The 16,255-nt window shown below is 35.7% G+C and overlaps 1 protein-coding gene across 1 annotated transcript in view; it reads left to right on the top strand.

The window, feature by feature from the left end:
• The window catches only part of PIK3C3 (phosphatidylinositol 3-kinase catalytic subunit type 3), a 136,135-nt gene that overhangs the window by 42,757 nt on the left and 77,123 nt on the right, over nucleotides 1-16,255 (top strand). The window contains exons 7-10 of the mRNA XM_055323835.1: nucleotides 1,683-1,754; nucleotides 3,839-3,943; nucleotides 4,631-4,723; nucleotides 13,313-13,498. Of these exons, the coding sequence (XP_055179810.1) occupies nucleotides 1,683-1,754; nucleotides 3,839-3,943; nucleotides 4,631-4,723; nucleotides 13,313-13,498 (456 nt within the window). The remainder of the gene's footprint in view (nucleotides 1-1,682; nucleotides 1,755-3,838; nucleotides 3,944-4,630; nucleotides 4,724-13,312; nucleotides 13,499-16,255) is intronic.

The following is a 16,255-nucleotide window of genomic DNA, read 5'->3' as shown; positions in this document are numbered from 1 at the left end:
GATAGTCTTTGGTAAAAAGAAGTTAAGAGGATAAGAGGATAGATGACTTAACATTGCTTATTAATTAATTAGAAAAATTACATTGAAAAAATGGGAAATATAGGTGAGTGAAATCATTTTGTCACCAATACACTTTAATAAAATCATGTTTTACATTTTATACTCTATGTAACTGAAAGCATTATTTCTTGACCATATGGGATTTATATTGCAAAAACATGCTAATGGGATTAGTACTTTCAAACATAAGAGATGTGAAGAATCTTTTGAAAGACAGCTTTGATAATAGATGAAATAATAACAGAATAAAAATTAGAAGAATTTCAAGTATTTTTGAAAAGGTTCTTAACCCCTTTCTATGGCTTCTTGAAAATTGCTCATAAATTAATGCCTGTCTACCTACCCTGTCATATTTCCACTTAGTGTAAAGATTGCTGGGCCAGTGTATTGAATCTAATGGAAATAGACTTTCTTGTCACCTGTCGTTTGTGACAGATAGCCTTAGTGAAGATTACTTGTCACAGTTGGGCTGATAAATGTGTTTTCTGGTGTTGTGACTGAGAACCAGCCTGTTAAACAACGGCTGTGGGAATTTGTGGTTTTCTGTAAGACTCAATTACTGAACTAAAGTCAAGTCCCAGTACTTCCCCTCTTCAGTCTATTCTGATTTGGTTGCACATGTCTAACATTGGAAATACTAGCATTTGGAAATTGACAGAAAAGGTTGATGTGAGATGTACAGTAGTGAGGAAATGAATTTTGACCTTAATTAGTTTAGCCTTTTCCAGTATGTATGCAGTGACATTTATCATGTTGAATTACCTCTCTTGCCTGATTTGGATAGAAATAAAAGCCAATGCTTATCAAAAATGATAATATCAACAAAATAGGACAGCTTTATTAAGAATTGATGGATTAATTCTTCTTATGCAAGTTTGCATTGTTTTGAGTAGAAGCAATGCTGCTGAGTGTCTAGCTGTGTATAAATAACAGTACATTAGCTCCATGCTTAAAATCCAACTTCTTTGAATGGAACTCAGTTGTGATATCTTGAAAAGTTACCAACATCTACTTAGTAGTTTTTGCAAATGATGCAACATGTCCCTTCTGTCATAATTTAATTATACTTTGTGGCTTCTTATTCTAAGTTTGAAAATAAGGACATTCTATTTTTGACTACTAGCATTTTAAACAGAGTTAAAAATAACTGACAAAAGCAATCTACTAATTTCTAGACCTCCTATGTCCAAAAACTGTAACAAATTTTTATTGTTAGATTTTATTTTTCCCCAAATATGTCATTAGCAACAACAGTTAAAAAATATGTATTTTAAAATACAGTTGAAAGAAGATACTTTTTTTTTAAGATTTTATTTATTTATTCATGAGAGACACAGAGAGAGAGAGAGAGAGAGGCAGAGACACAGGCAGAGGGAGAAGCAGGCTCCATGCAGGGAACCCCATGTGGGACTCGATCCCAGGTCTCCAAGGATCACACCCCGGGCTGCAAGCAGCACTAAACCACTGTGCCACCCGGGCTGCCCGAAAGAAGATACTTTTTTAAAAGGGAGGAATGATGTTCATTAGATAGAAGGAGAATACATTGGAGTGTATATTATCATGTATTCTTACCATCTGGTTAAACTTTGTTTATTTTTTTAACTTACTATGCTATAATCCAGGATGGTGATGAGTCATCTCCAATTTTAACAAGCTTTGAGATAGTAAAAGTTCCTGACCCTCAGATGTCTATGGTGAGTTATTGCCAAATTTTTTATGAAGTGCTTTTCTCCAGAGTGATTATGACTTGGATCCACATCATAGATTTTCTTTTTAAAAAGTGTATCTGTAACTAACTTAGTTATTTAAAAGTGACTCATAAGTCCATTTTAGCTATCTGGAATCAGGTTAAAGTAGAACTTTTACAATATCAACATCTAAAAATATGGCCATATGGTCAGGATAGTGTAGTGTTGGGGAACCATTTATTTAAATTATTGGAAGAATTAGGGAATGTAGTCTGGAAGTGAGAACTTGGGGAACCAGGTATTTGAAACATTGTCATCATATAGCAGGATGTGACACTGGGTTCAATGGATGAGAATTTTAGGGAGACTGATTTTGTTGAAAAATCTAGAAGATTGTTGTAGCTACTAGAACTATCTAATTTCGATCATGGTGACTTGAATGGTTTTGAGATACCTATCTATGCAATTTTTGAGATGATAGTTTTGGAATATGAAACATGAAGAATTGTAACTTTACAACAGAATTTTAATTAGGTGACTTTAAATTTAGAATGTTTCAGGCAAAAAATCTTTTTAGTAGCATAATTGATACTATGATACTCATACTTACAACTGATTATATCACTCTGAACCATTTTATTCCTACTTTTTACATTTCTAATTGGATTAGTTACTTCCTAAGCAGACCAATTAAATTTAAAGTAGCATATTAGAAGATAAAAGCATTAAAAAAAAGAAGATAAAGCATGATGATGGAGGTAAATACAAGTTATTAAAGCAGGAAGTAATGATCAGTGGCCCAACATCAAAGGAAGAGATAGAGGAAAAAGAGTATACAAAATTAGGGGGGAAAAAGGCCACTTGGGAATCTTTTGGGAAAATAAAAAAACATCCTAAATATGATAAAGGTGACATTTCATCACTGGAACATAGTGCTTGGGAACTGAGTAGCTATTTGGAGAAAGGTAAAATTAAATCAGACCCATATCTCACGTCATCCGTAAAGAAATATTCCAAATAAATCAAGGATTTAAGTAATAAAAAACGAAGCCTGACTAGTACTTTACTTTCAGTGGAAGGAAAAACTTTTTTTGTTGTTGTTGTATATATGTTTTTATTAACAATGACTCAAAATCCAGAGGCAATAAAGGAAATGATTGATAAATTTGACTACATTAAAAATATTGCATGGCAAAGCGCCATCACAAAAAACAGTGGACAAACTGGAAGAAACTCTTCTTGACATACATCACAAAGGGATGAATAATATATAGAGAATTCTTAAAAACTTCGTCAAAAGGAGCAAAAAAAACCCAATTAATAGAAAGGAAAAAGACACAAGAGGACAGTTCACACATGCGAAAATAAAATAAATCTCTTTAAACAAAGACAGTATGTTGAAAACTAATGATTTTGGCCATAGGTAAAGTAGTTCATACCAAATATGTATATATTCAAGCATTATGGTCATCGTCCCGTCCTCAGTCACTACTGGCAGTTAAACTGCTAAGATAATAGTACCGTGATATCCACATGTCACTAGTAACTCATAGGAAGAGGGAATGCTTTACTCCTGGTTGTCAGGGAAGATTTTAGAGTGAAGGTTTTATCTGAATAGGTAGGGGATATATGGAGAATGAGGGGGTATTATGAGATGTTTTAAGAAGCTGGAATGGTAAGTGCATATTTTGGCAGTAGTGAAGCATAGGGCATATTTAGTTTCCCTATCTCAAAATGGTGATTTTTTTCCCCCCAATTTAATTTCTGTTCTTTTTCTTAAGATTTCTTTATTTTAGAGAGAGAATGGGGGGAGGGGCAGAAGGAGAGAATCTTCAAGTAAACTCCCTATTGAGGGTGGAGCCTGCTATGGGGCTTGATCTCAGGATGATGAAATCATAAACTGAGATGAAGAAAATGGTGATATTTAAAAAAAAATACATAGGGCACTAAAGTTGTAATAAGAATAAAATGTTAGGTATTATAAAATGGTCTCAGTAAGCAACTATTTACTTTTGCATTTCTAATTGGCTGTTGAAACTTCCTTTTGATGAAGTTTACATTATTGGTTAATATTTATAAATATTTTATAGGAGAATTTAGTTGAGAGCAAACACCACAAGCTTGCCCGGAGTTTAAGAAGTGGACCTTCTGACCATGATCTCAAACCTAACGCTGCCACAAGAGATCAACTAAATGTAAGAGAATTTAAAAATGATTAACATAAAGAAATATGTACTTTGGTTGCAACTGATATGATAACCACTTCATTTGAGAGTGATTCAAATGTATGTTTTTCCCAGGTCCATGAAATCTATGTAATTTTGACAATTTTGCTTTTCCTGTAGTTTTTTTTTTTTTTTTTTTTTTTTTTTTTGTTTTTTTAATCATTTTGAGGCTTTGAGAAAATATATTAACCCTGGAGGCAGAGCTGCAAATAGTATATACTTCCCTTGGTTTAGCAGTCTTAGAAACTGGCTTTAAGGTATTGTCTGAGAGAATCCTTGGTATGCACACATGCATTATGTGTGTTTACTTGATAGGGGAGATGTTTATTATTTTCTTTTTCCTTTTGGAAAGAAAGGGGGCTTTTATTATTTTAATTTAGTTTGGTTTTGGTTGAATGAAATGAGCTCTGTAGTTACAGATTTTTATATGGAGTGTGACTTTTTAAATCTACTCTTCTCCCTCTGCACTCCAGTAATATCCTTTTGAGACTGATAAGTCCACCAAATTAAGTTTTACTCTGCTGCATATACATTCTCCCTACTTCTATGATAATTCTATTATAGAAACATTTAAATAAATGAAAAATTTTAAATGAAATGGAATTAAATAGGAAGAATATATTTGACAAAAGCAGTTCTTTTTTTTCTTTGTTGTAGATTATTGTGAGTTATCCACCAACCAAGCAACTTACATATGAAGAACAAGATCTTGTTTGGAAGTTTAGATATTATCTTACTAATCAAGAGAAAGTGAGTATCTTGAATATTTTCCTGTATGAGATTTATCTGCAAACTTTGTTGCTAATGAATAAGATGAAGGTAAACTGCCATGGAAAAATAGAGTGTTACTGTCAAATTAAAAAACATGTTATAGGGCAATATGTGTGATACTTCATTTTTTACATATTACTAAGAGTATACACACAAAGATACAGGTACCAGTTTGTAGATGCATAGATTATACATAGGTGCATAGTTTGAATGGGTGAAGTCAGAGAGATTTGGGTTCAGTTTCTGGCACTTCTGGTTATTTTTTTCTAGGTAAGGTTAGGAGAATTACTTTGGAGGCTTGGTTTCCTCAGTTTTCTAAGGATGCTAGTTCTTCATTCACAGGTGAGGTAATACTGATGAATAACCTGGCCAAATACCTGGCACTTAGTAGATGCAGAGTAAATATTGATTCACTTCTGTCTTCATTGTTCTCACATCTTTGAACCTGGATGACTAGCAAATTATTTATGTTATTAAAAAGACTATAGGGCAGTCCTGGTGGCTCAGCAGATTAGCGCCGCCTTCTGGCCGGGGTGCGATCCTGGAGACCCGGGATCGAGTCCCACATCGGGTTCCCTACATGGAGCCTGCTTCTCCCTCCTCTGCCTGTGTCTCTGCCTCTCTCTCTCTCTCTCTCTTGTGTGTGTGTGTGTCTGTCATGAATGAATAAATAAAATCTTAAAAAGAAAAGACTGTAGAATTTTGGAGGAGATGTGGCTAGAAAGGGAGTATGAGAAATGTAATTTGAAATGTGTAATGAGTTTGTGGAGTGGCATCCATCTTGGCATGCAGGATAGAGGCAAGGTCAGAACTAGACATTTGCTTTTCTTTACTTTCTTTTTTTAATCTCTCTTTTTTTCAAGATTTATTTACTTATTTGAGAGAGAGCACGCATGTGTGAGCAGAGAGGAGGGGCTGAGGGAAAGGGAGAGAGAGAACCTCAAGCAGATTCGGTGTTGAGTATGGAGCCCAGTGTGGGGCTTGATCTCACAACCTGAGATCTTGATCTGAGCCGAAATTAAGAGTCAGCTGCTTAACCAACTGCACCGCCCAGGTGCCCCTAGACATTTGTTTTTCTTAATGAAACAATGGAGTTGATGAAGTTTCTGGAGAGGGAATTATGATAAATTCGTCAGCCCTGGATTTGGGTCTAGAGATTTGGTTCTGAGTCTTCCTTTTGCCACTGAGAAGATTTTTGACTTATGGTTAATCACTTCACCGGTCTGAATCTTAGTTTTTCATATTTAATATGAGTTGATTAAATGATTGTTAATGTTAAGTCTCTTTTAGTACTTAAAGTCTGTAATTCTTAGAACATATGTTCAAGGATTAATTCTTAAGATACTATAATCAATATCTAATTATCAACCATGGTGTTAATGTTCCACAGGTGAGGAAACCTTTGCAAGAGCATAGAAGTACCTCTTGATGTGCTCACATCTCTGAGTTAGAAGGGAACGTGGTCAGTGAAGTCATAGAAAAGTGGATTGTGTAGAAAATATTTGCAACATCACACACATGCCTCAGCAGGAATTTTGAAATGGGCTGGGGACAAAACTGAAGTGTCAGGAAAATTAGTATCTGTCAGAAAGCTATTATATAATTATATGAGAATTAATGAATATGTTTTACAAACTCATGAGATAGTCTTTGGCTACTTTTGTTACTTGTTTTTCTGAAACAGTTGCATTTCTTTTAGTTTCTAAAGTAAATATAAAAATTCAGTTGCAGCTCATCTTAACTCTCTTAACTTTTCTTCTTTATCTTTTATTGATGCCTTGGGAAATTCTTTGTAGATGAATCATATTAACTCTCCTTTACATTGTTAACAAGGGTAAGAGAAGAATTTTAAATTTACCATAGCTTTGAGTGTTATTCTCTTCATCACATCAAAAAAGGAAATATTCATCAGTAGAAACTCCGGTTTCTGTGTTTTTTAAGAAGATTGAGCTGGTACATGATACTTTGTTAAATGAAGAATAACCTTTGTCACAGAAATTGCATCTTGAATGTAGCACAGTTTTTTCTAAAATACACAGTGAAATATTGAATTAAACCTGTTAGAATGTATGGGTTCAAGAAGCATAGAAAAGATTTACAGAGCAGAACTGCCTTAGATAGAAAGGCTTGCACGAAAAATTGTTTGTTTAAACAAGTAGTCACTTCCCACTGAAATTCAATTACTTCTAGATATGTGCAAAAGAAATAAAATGCTGAAGTGATATAAAGTGTGTGACAAGTTTCATTTACCTAGTTGATTTCAAGTTTTCGAAAGGTGGGTGATGAAACTTCAATTCTCTGGACATATTGTAGGATTCTTATGATCACTAGAGTTAGAGCAAAAGATATTTTTTAATGTTTGGGAAGCACTTTTCAGTAAACCAAATATATATATATTGGCCTTGAAGTGACCAGAGGAATTATTCACACAGCAACATTTGTATTTTTGTAATAATTTAAATGGGTTTTATAGAAAAAAAATATTCTTGTACCCCTGTCCATTTATTTACACAGAGGAATTCTTTCAGTGTCAGTTTCTCAGAAACTGATTTAGGTTATTTGGTGTTTGGGCCCGGAGGCTGAAAAGATTTCTTGGAGAGAAAACAGTACTCAGAAAACAAATTGGTAGAAATTAGTTCTTACAAAGTTATACTTCTTATTTACTTTTTAATTAAATTTTGTCTTTTCACCTATTTTTTCTAAATGACCTGTCTTAAGTACTTTGGATGAAAACCCTCTAGTCTAGATTTGATGTTGCACCTAAAAAGTTCACAGTAACCACTTTGTCTAGCCAAACCAGTGAAATTTAGGAATAATTTTCAAATTTGTGGTTCATACTATGTAGGAAGGAACTTATTTTTATGAAACTCAAAGCGAGAATATTTTAACTTTCCAACCCAGTAAATGGTAAATGGCTTCTTATAAAAATGTTAATTGAAAATAACTTTCTAATGTCATTCTAGGCCTTATCTTTGGGGGAAAAAGAGCAGTAGGAAGAGTCACATGTGGTGAAGATAATAGTGATGCACTGAATGTTCTGTGAGGCTGTTTCTGATGTAGCTACTGAGACAGTGACATTAGGACAATATCGTATATGTGCTTCCTGTCAAGAAGTTGATGATGGAGGCATAGCAGAAATAAATTCAGTTCAGCAAGAATTGGTTACCACTCTTGGCCTTCATATTATTCAAGACTCTGGGTGTCCAGATACCATTTCTCTGTCTTCATGTAAATTAAAAACTGTTTTAGGGAAAGGCTATTTCTATACAATCAAAATGGAGAAACATAAGCATGTAGTTGATTAAAGGTTACTCTCAATAAACATTTAGGTAATTAGTATAGTAATGTAGAGTAGAACAAGGTCAATGTGTTGTGATATGGAGGAAGTTTCACAGAGCGAAGATTGGTCTTAAGTTTGAATAAGCTTCGATGATATTTTTTATTTGATGATCATTTTTCCTGGGGAAGAAGCATGAGTAAGGCAGTGTGTTAGGTTCAGAGACAAAGATTTGTCTGATTGGTTATGAAACAGAAAAGATGGAGTCAGATCGAGCCTTGAATTCATTCATTCATTCATTCATTTATTTATTTATTTATTTATTTATTTATTTATTTATTTATGTATTATAGTCATAGAGAGAGAGAAAGAGAGGCAGAGACACAGGCAGAGAGAGAAGCAGGCTCCATGCACCGGGAGCCCGACATGGGATTCAATCCTGGATCTCCAGGATCGCGCCCTGGGCCAAAGGCAGGCGCCAAACCGCTGCGCCACCCAGGGATCCCGAGCCTTGAATTCTATACTTGGGAGTTGGGTTTCACTGGTGATATGAAACCACTAAAAACAGAATGTGTCTTAAGAAATAATGTTTTAAGGAAGTCAAACCAAGGTGGATTGGAGTATATCTGAGAATGAAAAAAGACCTAATTAGGAGGCTCGTGTATGATTTTGATAGTGATATTATTGGAGGGCTAGGTAAGGAGAGGAGAATGCATAAAATAAGTTGGTGACATCTCCCAGGAGTTAGGCTTGAGTGCCTGAAATAAGGAAATAGGGCAAATGGAAGGAGCAGGGTGAAGAGATATTTTTGAGTTGGAAATATTAGAAGCACAAATGTAATTTTGTAATATAGTAAGAAATATTTAGTTTTTGTTTCTGGCTCAGTTTCTAAAGCCCTGGGAACCTCCTGACTGGTAGGGATGAGAAGAGTGTCTTTTGTTATTCGTAATAAGCCGCTTTCAACAGCACCTGAGTTTATGCCAATGAATTGACTCTTGCCTGATGGGACTGGTTGCTAGAGGAACCAACCAAGTGACTAGAGGGTTGGAATTTTCAGCCCTGCCCCTTAACCTCTGGGAGGGGCACTATGAATTGCATTCATCACCACTGGCCAGAAATGTAATAAATCATACCTATGTTTAACAAAACCTCCATAAAAACCAAAATGACAGGGTTTGTAGAACTTCTGGGTTGGCGAATGCATCCATGTGACAGAAGAGTGGCACATCCAGACTTTTATAGGGACAGAAGCTCCTTGGCGTGGGACTCTTCCAGACTTTGCCCCTTGGATCTTTTTGTTTGGTTATTCATTTTGTTTGCTCTATAATAAACTGGCAATAATAAAGTATTTTTACTTTGTGAGTTTTGTGAGCTGTTATAGCAAATTACTGAACCTGAGGAAGGTGTTGTTGGTAACATTTGATTTGTAGCCAAGTCAAATAGAAGTGTGGGCAACCTGGGGACCCCAAATTTGCAATTGGCATCTGAAATGGGAAGCAGTTTTGTAAGACTGACCTTTTAACCAATGAAATCTTCAGTAACTCCAGGTAGTTTAAAATTGAATTAGATTGTGAGACACCTAGTTGGTGTCCTCAGAGATTTAAGGTATTATTTGGTATGGAAAACCACACATGTGTTGGTCAAGTGTCTAGAGTAGAAAAATGGATTTCTCTTTAGCAACAAATGAGAAACTCCCAATAACTTAACTTGGTAGAAGTTAAAAATAGGGATATATATGGTGAACATATTTTTTTCAGTTCTGAAGTGATGGTGAGAGTAGGAGATAATTCTAAGAGTAGGAGATAATAGTGGGGAGGTTCTAAGATCAGAAGGGAGGTTAATAAATTATTGCTGTTAGTATAAAATGTGGCAATAAATGTGGTAATGTTAACATTTGATGTTGGACTCAACATCAGAAATAGAAAAACAATATCATGACAAAATAATTAGCTTATATTCATTATATACAAAGTACTCTTCTAAACATTTACTATTCAGTAACTATTACTACAACCTTTTTAAAAAAATATTTTGTTTATTTATTCATGATTGACACACAGAGAGAGGCAGAGATATAGGCAGAGGGAGAAGCAGGCTCCATGCAGGGAGCCCAATGCAGGACTTGATTCCAGGACCCTGGGATCACGCCCTGATCCAAAGGCAGATGCTCGACTTTTGAAGCCATCCAGGCGTCCCATACCAGAACCTTATAAGATAAATCATTTAAAGTTAAATGATGTGCTCCTCGTGACTCAGCTAATAATTGATGGAGCTGGGACTTAGGGTTTGACCCCAAACACTCTGGCTCTAAAGCATGTACTCACCAGTTACCTGTGGACACTCTAAGGATAAAATTACATCATTTGAATCCTGTACTTTGACATACATCAATACAGCATCTTCTAAGGGCCAGAAATTAGATGTCAGCATTATTATTGGTTCAAATTCTTATACTTTCTACTTTTCTTGTCTCTCTTCTCCTTGTTTCCTTCTTCATTCTACTACCTCTTTGTGTTGGTGACATTTAGCGCTATAAAGTTGTGAACTTTTTTGTATTTAAGTTCCTCGGCGGCAGCAAGGTCTATAAATCTTACTAGCAAATCTGTAAATCTGAGAATCTGGGAGTTAGATTGTTTCAGTTATTGAATTGAGAACACCAGCATGTTGTAAGATTTGCTTATAAGTACATTTCCACACATTTCTATTAAGACTGCTGATGTACTGTGAAATGGAAAAGTTTTCACTGTAGTTATTTAAGAAGTGTTGCTTTGCTTCCACATTCAGCATAGAAATACATTTTAAAAGTGAAAAATAAATTCATGGAATAAGTTAAAAGGGTGGTATGTGTTGTCACACAGAAAGGGAGCACAGTGCTAAATGGTACAGGGGAGATACAGAAGAAATGGATAGCTAATTTTGCAGAATGCAGACTCCCAGTTGTAGAGATAAGAATGCCCACAAAAGCACTTGGCAGTTAGAAGAGCATCATTTGAATGGAAAGAGTAAAATTAAGGCAACTACTAAATGAAAAGCTCTGAGTTGCTGAAAACTTACTGGAAAAATTGAGTCTTTGATAAGCTACCTTTGAAGTTGATGCTTCTGTTTGGGTGAAGAGCTTGTAGACAGGAGTTAGACAAAGTCATGTATAAAATAGGCTAACTTGGTTGAAGCATAGAGGGAGAATGAAATTTTTATAAATTTGATCCTATCATCTACTGAGAAATCACCCTCTAAAACTATGACGGTTATCATCAACTATTGGAAAAATTGTCCATGTGGTGGGGTTAAATTTATTCTCATTCTCTCCATTAAAACTGACCAATGGGAAGAAATTGCATGAAAACATATTTGTCTTTCGGTACCTTACAGTTTCACAACAGTAACAATGGCTTCACTGTCTATGAAAACCATGAGACCTTTGGAAAGTAGTCATTACTTAAATATTAATTTAAGTAATTACTTAAATATTAGGAATTACTTAATATTAGGTCTCTTTTTGGCAGGGATGTTAAAGATGAATTTCTGTTGACAGGTGGAGATTCATTCTAACATCATTTCCAACTTGAGCTTCTGAGAGTTTGTATGAAGTGATTAGAAGAGAAACTGGTATTAAGGCTCTTAGCTAGAAGGCTGTGCCAAACTCTAGATATGTAGTATAGTGAGAATCAACTTGAGGGGATATGCAGGAAATATTGCTAAAAATAATGGTTTGGAATTGGGAATGGATTTAGGAGATGGGTGTTGGTGGAATAATGGCTCTAAGGGGCATAGGTTTAGCTAATTAGGAGACGGCAGTGTCATAATGATAAGGGGGAACCATCTGGTGGAAAATGCATGGACTGAGAGAATTAGCGGACCTGGATTTTGGGTGTAGCTTGTCCACCATTTTGAGGTGATGGGCAAGCACTTATGTTCACTGAGATTATATACAGTTTGAGCAGTGGACCAGATAATCTCCATTGTGCTTTTTTGCTTAATTTAGTTAAATCAAGAATAAGTTAAGAGGTGGGCATCAAGGCTCATTTTATGTTATACCAACCAGTAATTGTGTTTTGTTATCCAAAAGGACATTTTCTTGAGAACTTGATTAGTTTACTAATGAAGAGATTTTAGTTGGGTACAGTAGCAATTTAAATTTTTTTTTTAAGATTTTATTTATTCATGAGAGAGAGAGAGAGACAGAGAGGCAGAGAGCACAGGCAGAAGGAGAAGCAAGCTCTACGCAGGGAGCCTGATGTGGGACTCGATCCCAGAACTCCAGGATCATGCCCTGAGCTGAAGGCAGGCGCTAAACCGCTGAGCCACCCAGGGATCCCCGCGATTTAAATTAAAAAAAATTTTTTTTACATTTTTTTTGATTTAAATTTTTAAAGTTATCTTTGTTCAAAAGATGAAATCATGGAGAAAGAAGAAAATGAGATCAGTCTGTAAAGTGTTCCCAGTAGGAAGATGTGACAATATAGTTTTTTTGTTTTGTTTTGTTTTTACTGGAAAACAAGTATACAACCTTGTTAAAGGAGCTTTTATTAATGTATGCAACCATGAGTGATATGCTCCGAGGTCATTTACTTACCCGGATGATACTGTGAAAACTTTAGATGGGTAAGCTGCCTGTCTAAAGAAGTGAGGTTCCAGAAAGACACAATGAACAGGCAGCTGAATCATAGAATATTTGCTGCTGCTTCTGTATTTATCTGTATGCTTGTTTCTGTGGAGTTTCTGTTTCATTGTCTGTCTTTTTAAATAGTTAATTCTCTGTGTAAGAGCAGTACATACTTAATTTAGTTTGAGCTCTCATGTGGGAGTATTTAGGAAACCCAAAGATCCTGAGGTGTTTGAGAGTGAGGTTAGTGGTGGGGATTCTACCCTCACTTGACTCTTCATTCATTGGCTGCAATATTTTATGTTGTAAAATGAAGGTTGTCTTTAACACGTTTTGTGAGAATATGCCTCATCTCTTTATTTCCATGCCTTGAGGCCTGCACTATTTTTAAAATAGAAAAGGAAAATGAAAAGCCAAAGAAAACTTAAAAATTCATAGTGCTTTGTAAGAGGTTTAACTTGAAAAATGTAGAGGTACGGGGTACCTGTTTCCATGTTTCCTCTGTTCTGGGGTATTTTTCTAGGATCGCATGTATAACTATGTTTAGTGGTTATAGAAGGAGTCTGTCATCGACTCTTTGACTGACTCTGCCATCAGCACCAAGTGAAACTCGGCCTAGTCATCCTTGACCTCTCTCACCGCAGGTAATATACTGTTGTTTCTAATTTTAAAATTTTTCGGATTTTAGGCTTTGACAAAATTCTTGAAATGTGTGAATTGGGATCTACCTCAGGAGGCCAAACAAGCTTTGGAACTTCTAGGAAAATGGAAGCCAATGGATGTAGAGGACTCCTTGGAGCTGTTATCTTCCCATTACACCAATCCAACAGTGAGGCGTTATGCCGTTGCCCGGTTACGACAGGCAGATGATGAGGTACATTATTATTCATTACTCCTCTTTGGGTACTTTTTTTTTTTTTTTTTAAGTAGGCTCCATGCTGGGAGTCCCAGTGTGGGGCTTGAACTCATGACCCTGAGATTAAGACCTGAGCCGAGATCAAGAGTAGATGCTCAATTGACTGAGCCACCCAGGTGCCCCAGACTGGGTACATTTTAAACTAGAGCCTGATTATAGGCTCACTCCACCACCACCCTGTATATGTGCCTGTGTGTGTGAGAGAGAGAAAGAGAGAGAGAGAGAGAAAGGAGGTGAGGGGTGGGCTGGCATGGGGAGAGAGATTTTTAGAAGGGAAGAGGATATACTAGGTGTGTTTTCAGAAGTAAAATTAAAATATTCCTCCAAGGACTCTTCTGTGAAATGAAAATTTACTTCCTGATCTGTTACATGATAGGACAATCTCTCCCAGGACATTTACCTGGCAGCAGAGCTTGTATTGCTCTGTCTGGAAAAAGGAATTCTAATGAAAAATGGTTTAATGCAGCACCAGCTAGGGAATAATTCAGATCCCCTCTATCAGTCAGTATACAACAAGCCACATTTAATTGCAGCCTTGAAAAGCCCTTGGGGCCTTTAAAGCATAGAGATGCATGGTCATCTTATTCTCCTTCAAACTTCTCCTTTAAACTTTCAGCTGCTGACAATTATATGTATATGTAGATTTTCTGAAGGTGGTTTTGAATCCTCTGGAAACCAAATACTGCAAACTGTGTGCTGGCTATTTATATTACATTTAAAGCCACCAGGGAAGGAGGAATACTCTATGTCAACACAAAGCATTGCTGGATTTTGAATTTTAGTAATTTCTAATAAAATAGAGTAATCCAGCAATTTTTTTTTACTTATTAATTTTTATAGAGTGGATGTCTTTTCCAAACATAACTTAATAGTTTATAGCTAGCCTGCAGAGCTTATGGGATATGGGATAACTCTTCTCAGGCCTTGATATATAGAGGAATGTTGATCCCATAGAACAACTAATATTGAAGATCTTTAAAAAAATCATTTTAAATTCGTAGTGGCAAAACAGCATTTACTAAGGTCGATAAGGTCAATGTATGTCTGTATTTAATTATAGTAAAATGTAAACAGTAAATAGTGTAGTGAATGCTCACATATAATTTACTCATCTTCAGCAGTTGGCAGCTCATAGATGGTCTTGTTTCATCTGTAATACCACTTATTTCTTCTTCGGGATTCCCTGCCCTCCACCAGATTATTTGGAGGCAACTCTCAGATATTGTATAATTGTATTAGTGTAGGGTGTTTTTCACTTTCCTGTTAAAAAGCAATCCTAAGCATTTTGATTCAGTATATTTTCTTTCTTTCTCATTGTCTTTATTGTATTACAGTAAAGACAATGAAATGTGGGGCAGCCCCGGTGGCTCAGCAGTTTAGCGCCACCTTCAGCCCAGGGCCTGATCCTGGAGACCCGGGATTGAGTCCCATGTTGGGCTCTGCATGGAGCCTGCTTCTCTCTCTGCCTCTCTCTCTCTCGCTCTCTCTCTCTCTCTCTCTCTCTCTGTGTGTGTGTGTGTGTCTTTCATGAATAAATAAAAAAATAAATCTTTTTAAAAAAAACAATATAATAAAAATAAATAAAAATTGAAATGTGGAAATACTGAAATACTTATTTCAAAATTCACTAGAAATTTAACTTAAATCATTAATTCCCCATGTTTCACATGAGTCATAGAGTTTGGCTAAAGGCCTCTGGGCTGTAGTCAAGACAGCCTCCTGATGTGGGTTTAGAATTTAAGTAGAAAAATTATAAGTTATCATTTTGATTGTCTCACTTTAGTTCCCTCACAATCTTAATTAAAAGCTAAATATTTATGGTCTCTGGTGATAGTCATATATTCATGCAGGTACTGCATGAATTTCTAGACCATCTTACAATTTTTGTTACAATGTAGAGGATAATGGTAGAAACATCGTGTACATTTTAAACTGCAAAATATGGTAGGTTTCCTTGAGGTTTTATTTTTTTTTTAAATATTTATTTATTTATTTTAGAGTGTGTGTGTGCATGAGTGGTGGGAGGGGCAGAAGGAGAAGGAGAGAAGCAGAGTCCTGGCTGAGTGGAGCAGGTCAAGGGGACTTTATGCAGGCCTCAACCTCATGACCCTGAGATGAGGATCTGAGCCGAAATCAGGAGTCAGACGCTTAACTGACTGAGCCACCCAGGCTTCCCGTGTGGTTTTAGATACCTAGAGAGCATAAATAGTATGATGGTTATCTCTTGATTTTTCTTTCTCTGAACTTAGTTTAGTGATAAATTATATATACACAGCTAAAAAAAAGGCCTTTTAATTTTAATTAATCAGTTAATACTGATTCTTCAGATGTATATTAAGACGAATTTTTTCTTCTCTCTGACTTTGTGTACCTATATATATATGTTTTTGGGAACACTGTATATTATTCTTACCTCTGTTTCCTATCCTCAAAAGTAGTGCTAATTGCTGCTTATGTCTCCAGCCATTGGGAAGGGCCAGCTATGGGGAAAGATTATGTAGGGCATAGTTATGAAAGCTGTACTCATGCATATATGCAGAAAGATTGAACATTTATATTATGTAAATTTTATATTAAAATAATCATATCATTAAAAACTTCTTAATTGAACAGTATAATCTTGTACAATTTCTCATTATCAACACATTTGTTTCCATGAAGTCTGGAAACATAGGCAAATGAATATCAAGGCAAGTGATGTCAAGGGCATGTTTA

The sequence above is a fragment of the Nyctereutes procyonoides genome, unplaced genomic scaffold (genome assembly GCF_905146905.1).
Source record: "Nyctereutes procyonoides isolate TBG_1078 unplaced genomic scaffold, NYPRO_anot_genome, whole genome shotgun sequence".
Classification (NCBI taxonomy): Eukaryota; Metazoa; Chordata; class Mammalia; order Carnivora; family Canidae; genus Nyctereutes; species Nyctereutes procyonoides.
The sequence above is the reverse complement of the archived record's forward strand: the minus strand, read 5'-3'. Positions and strand labels throughout refer to the sequence as shown.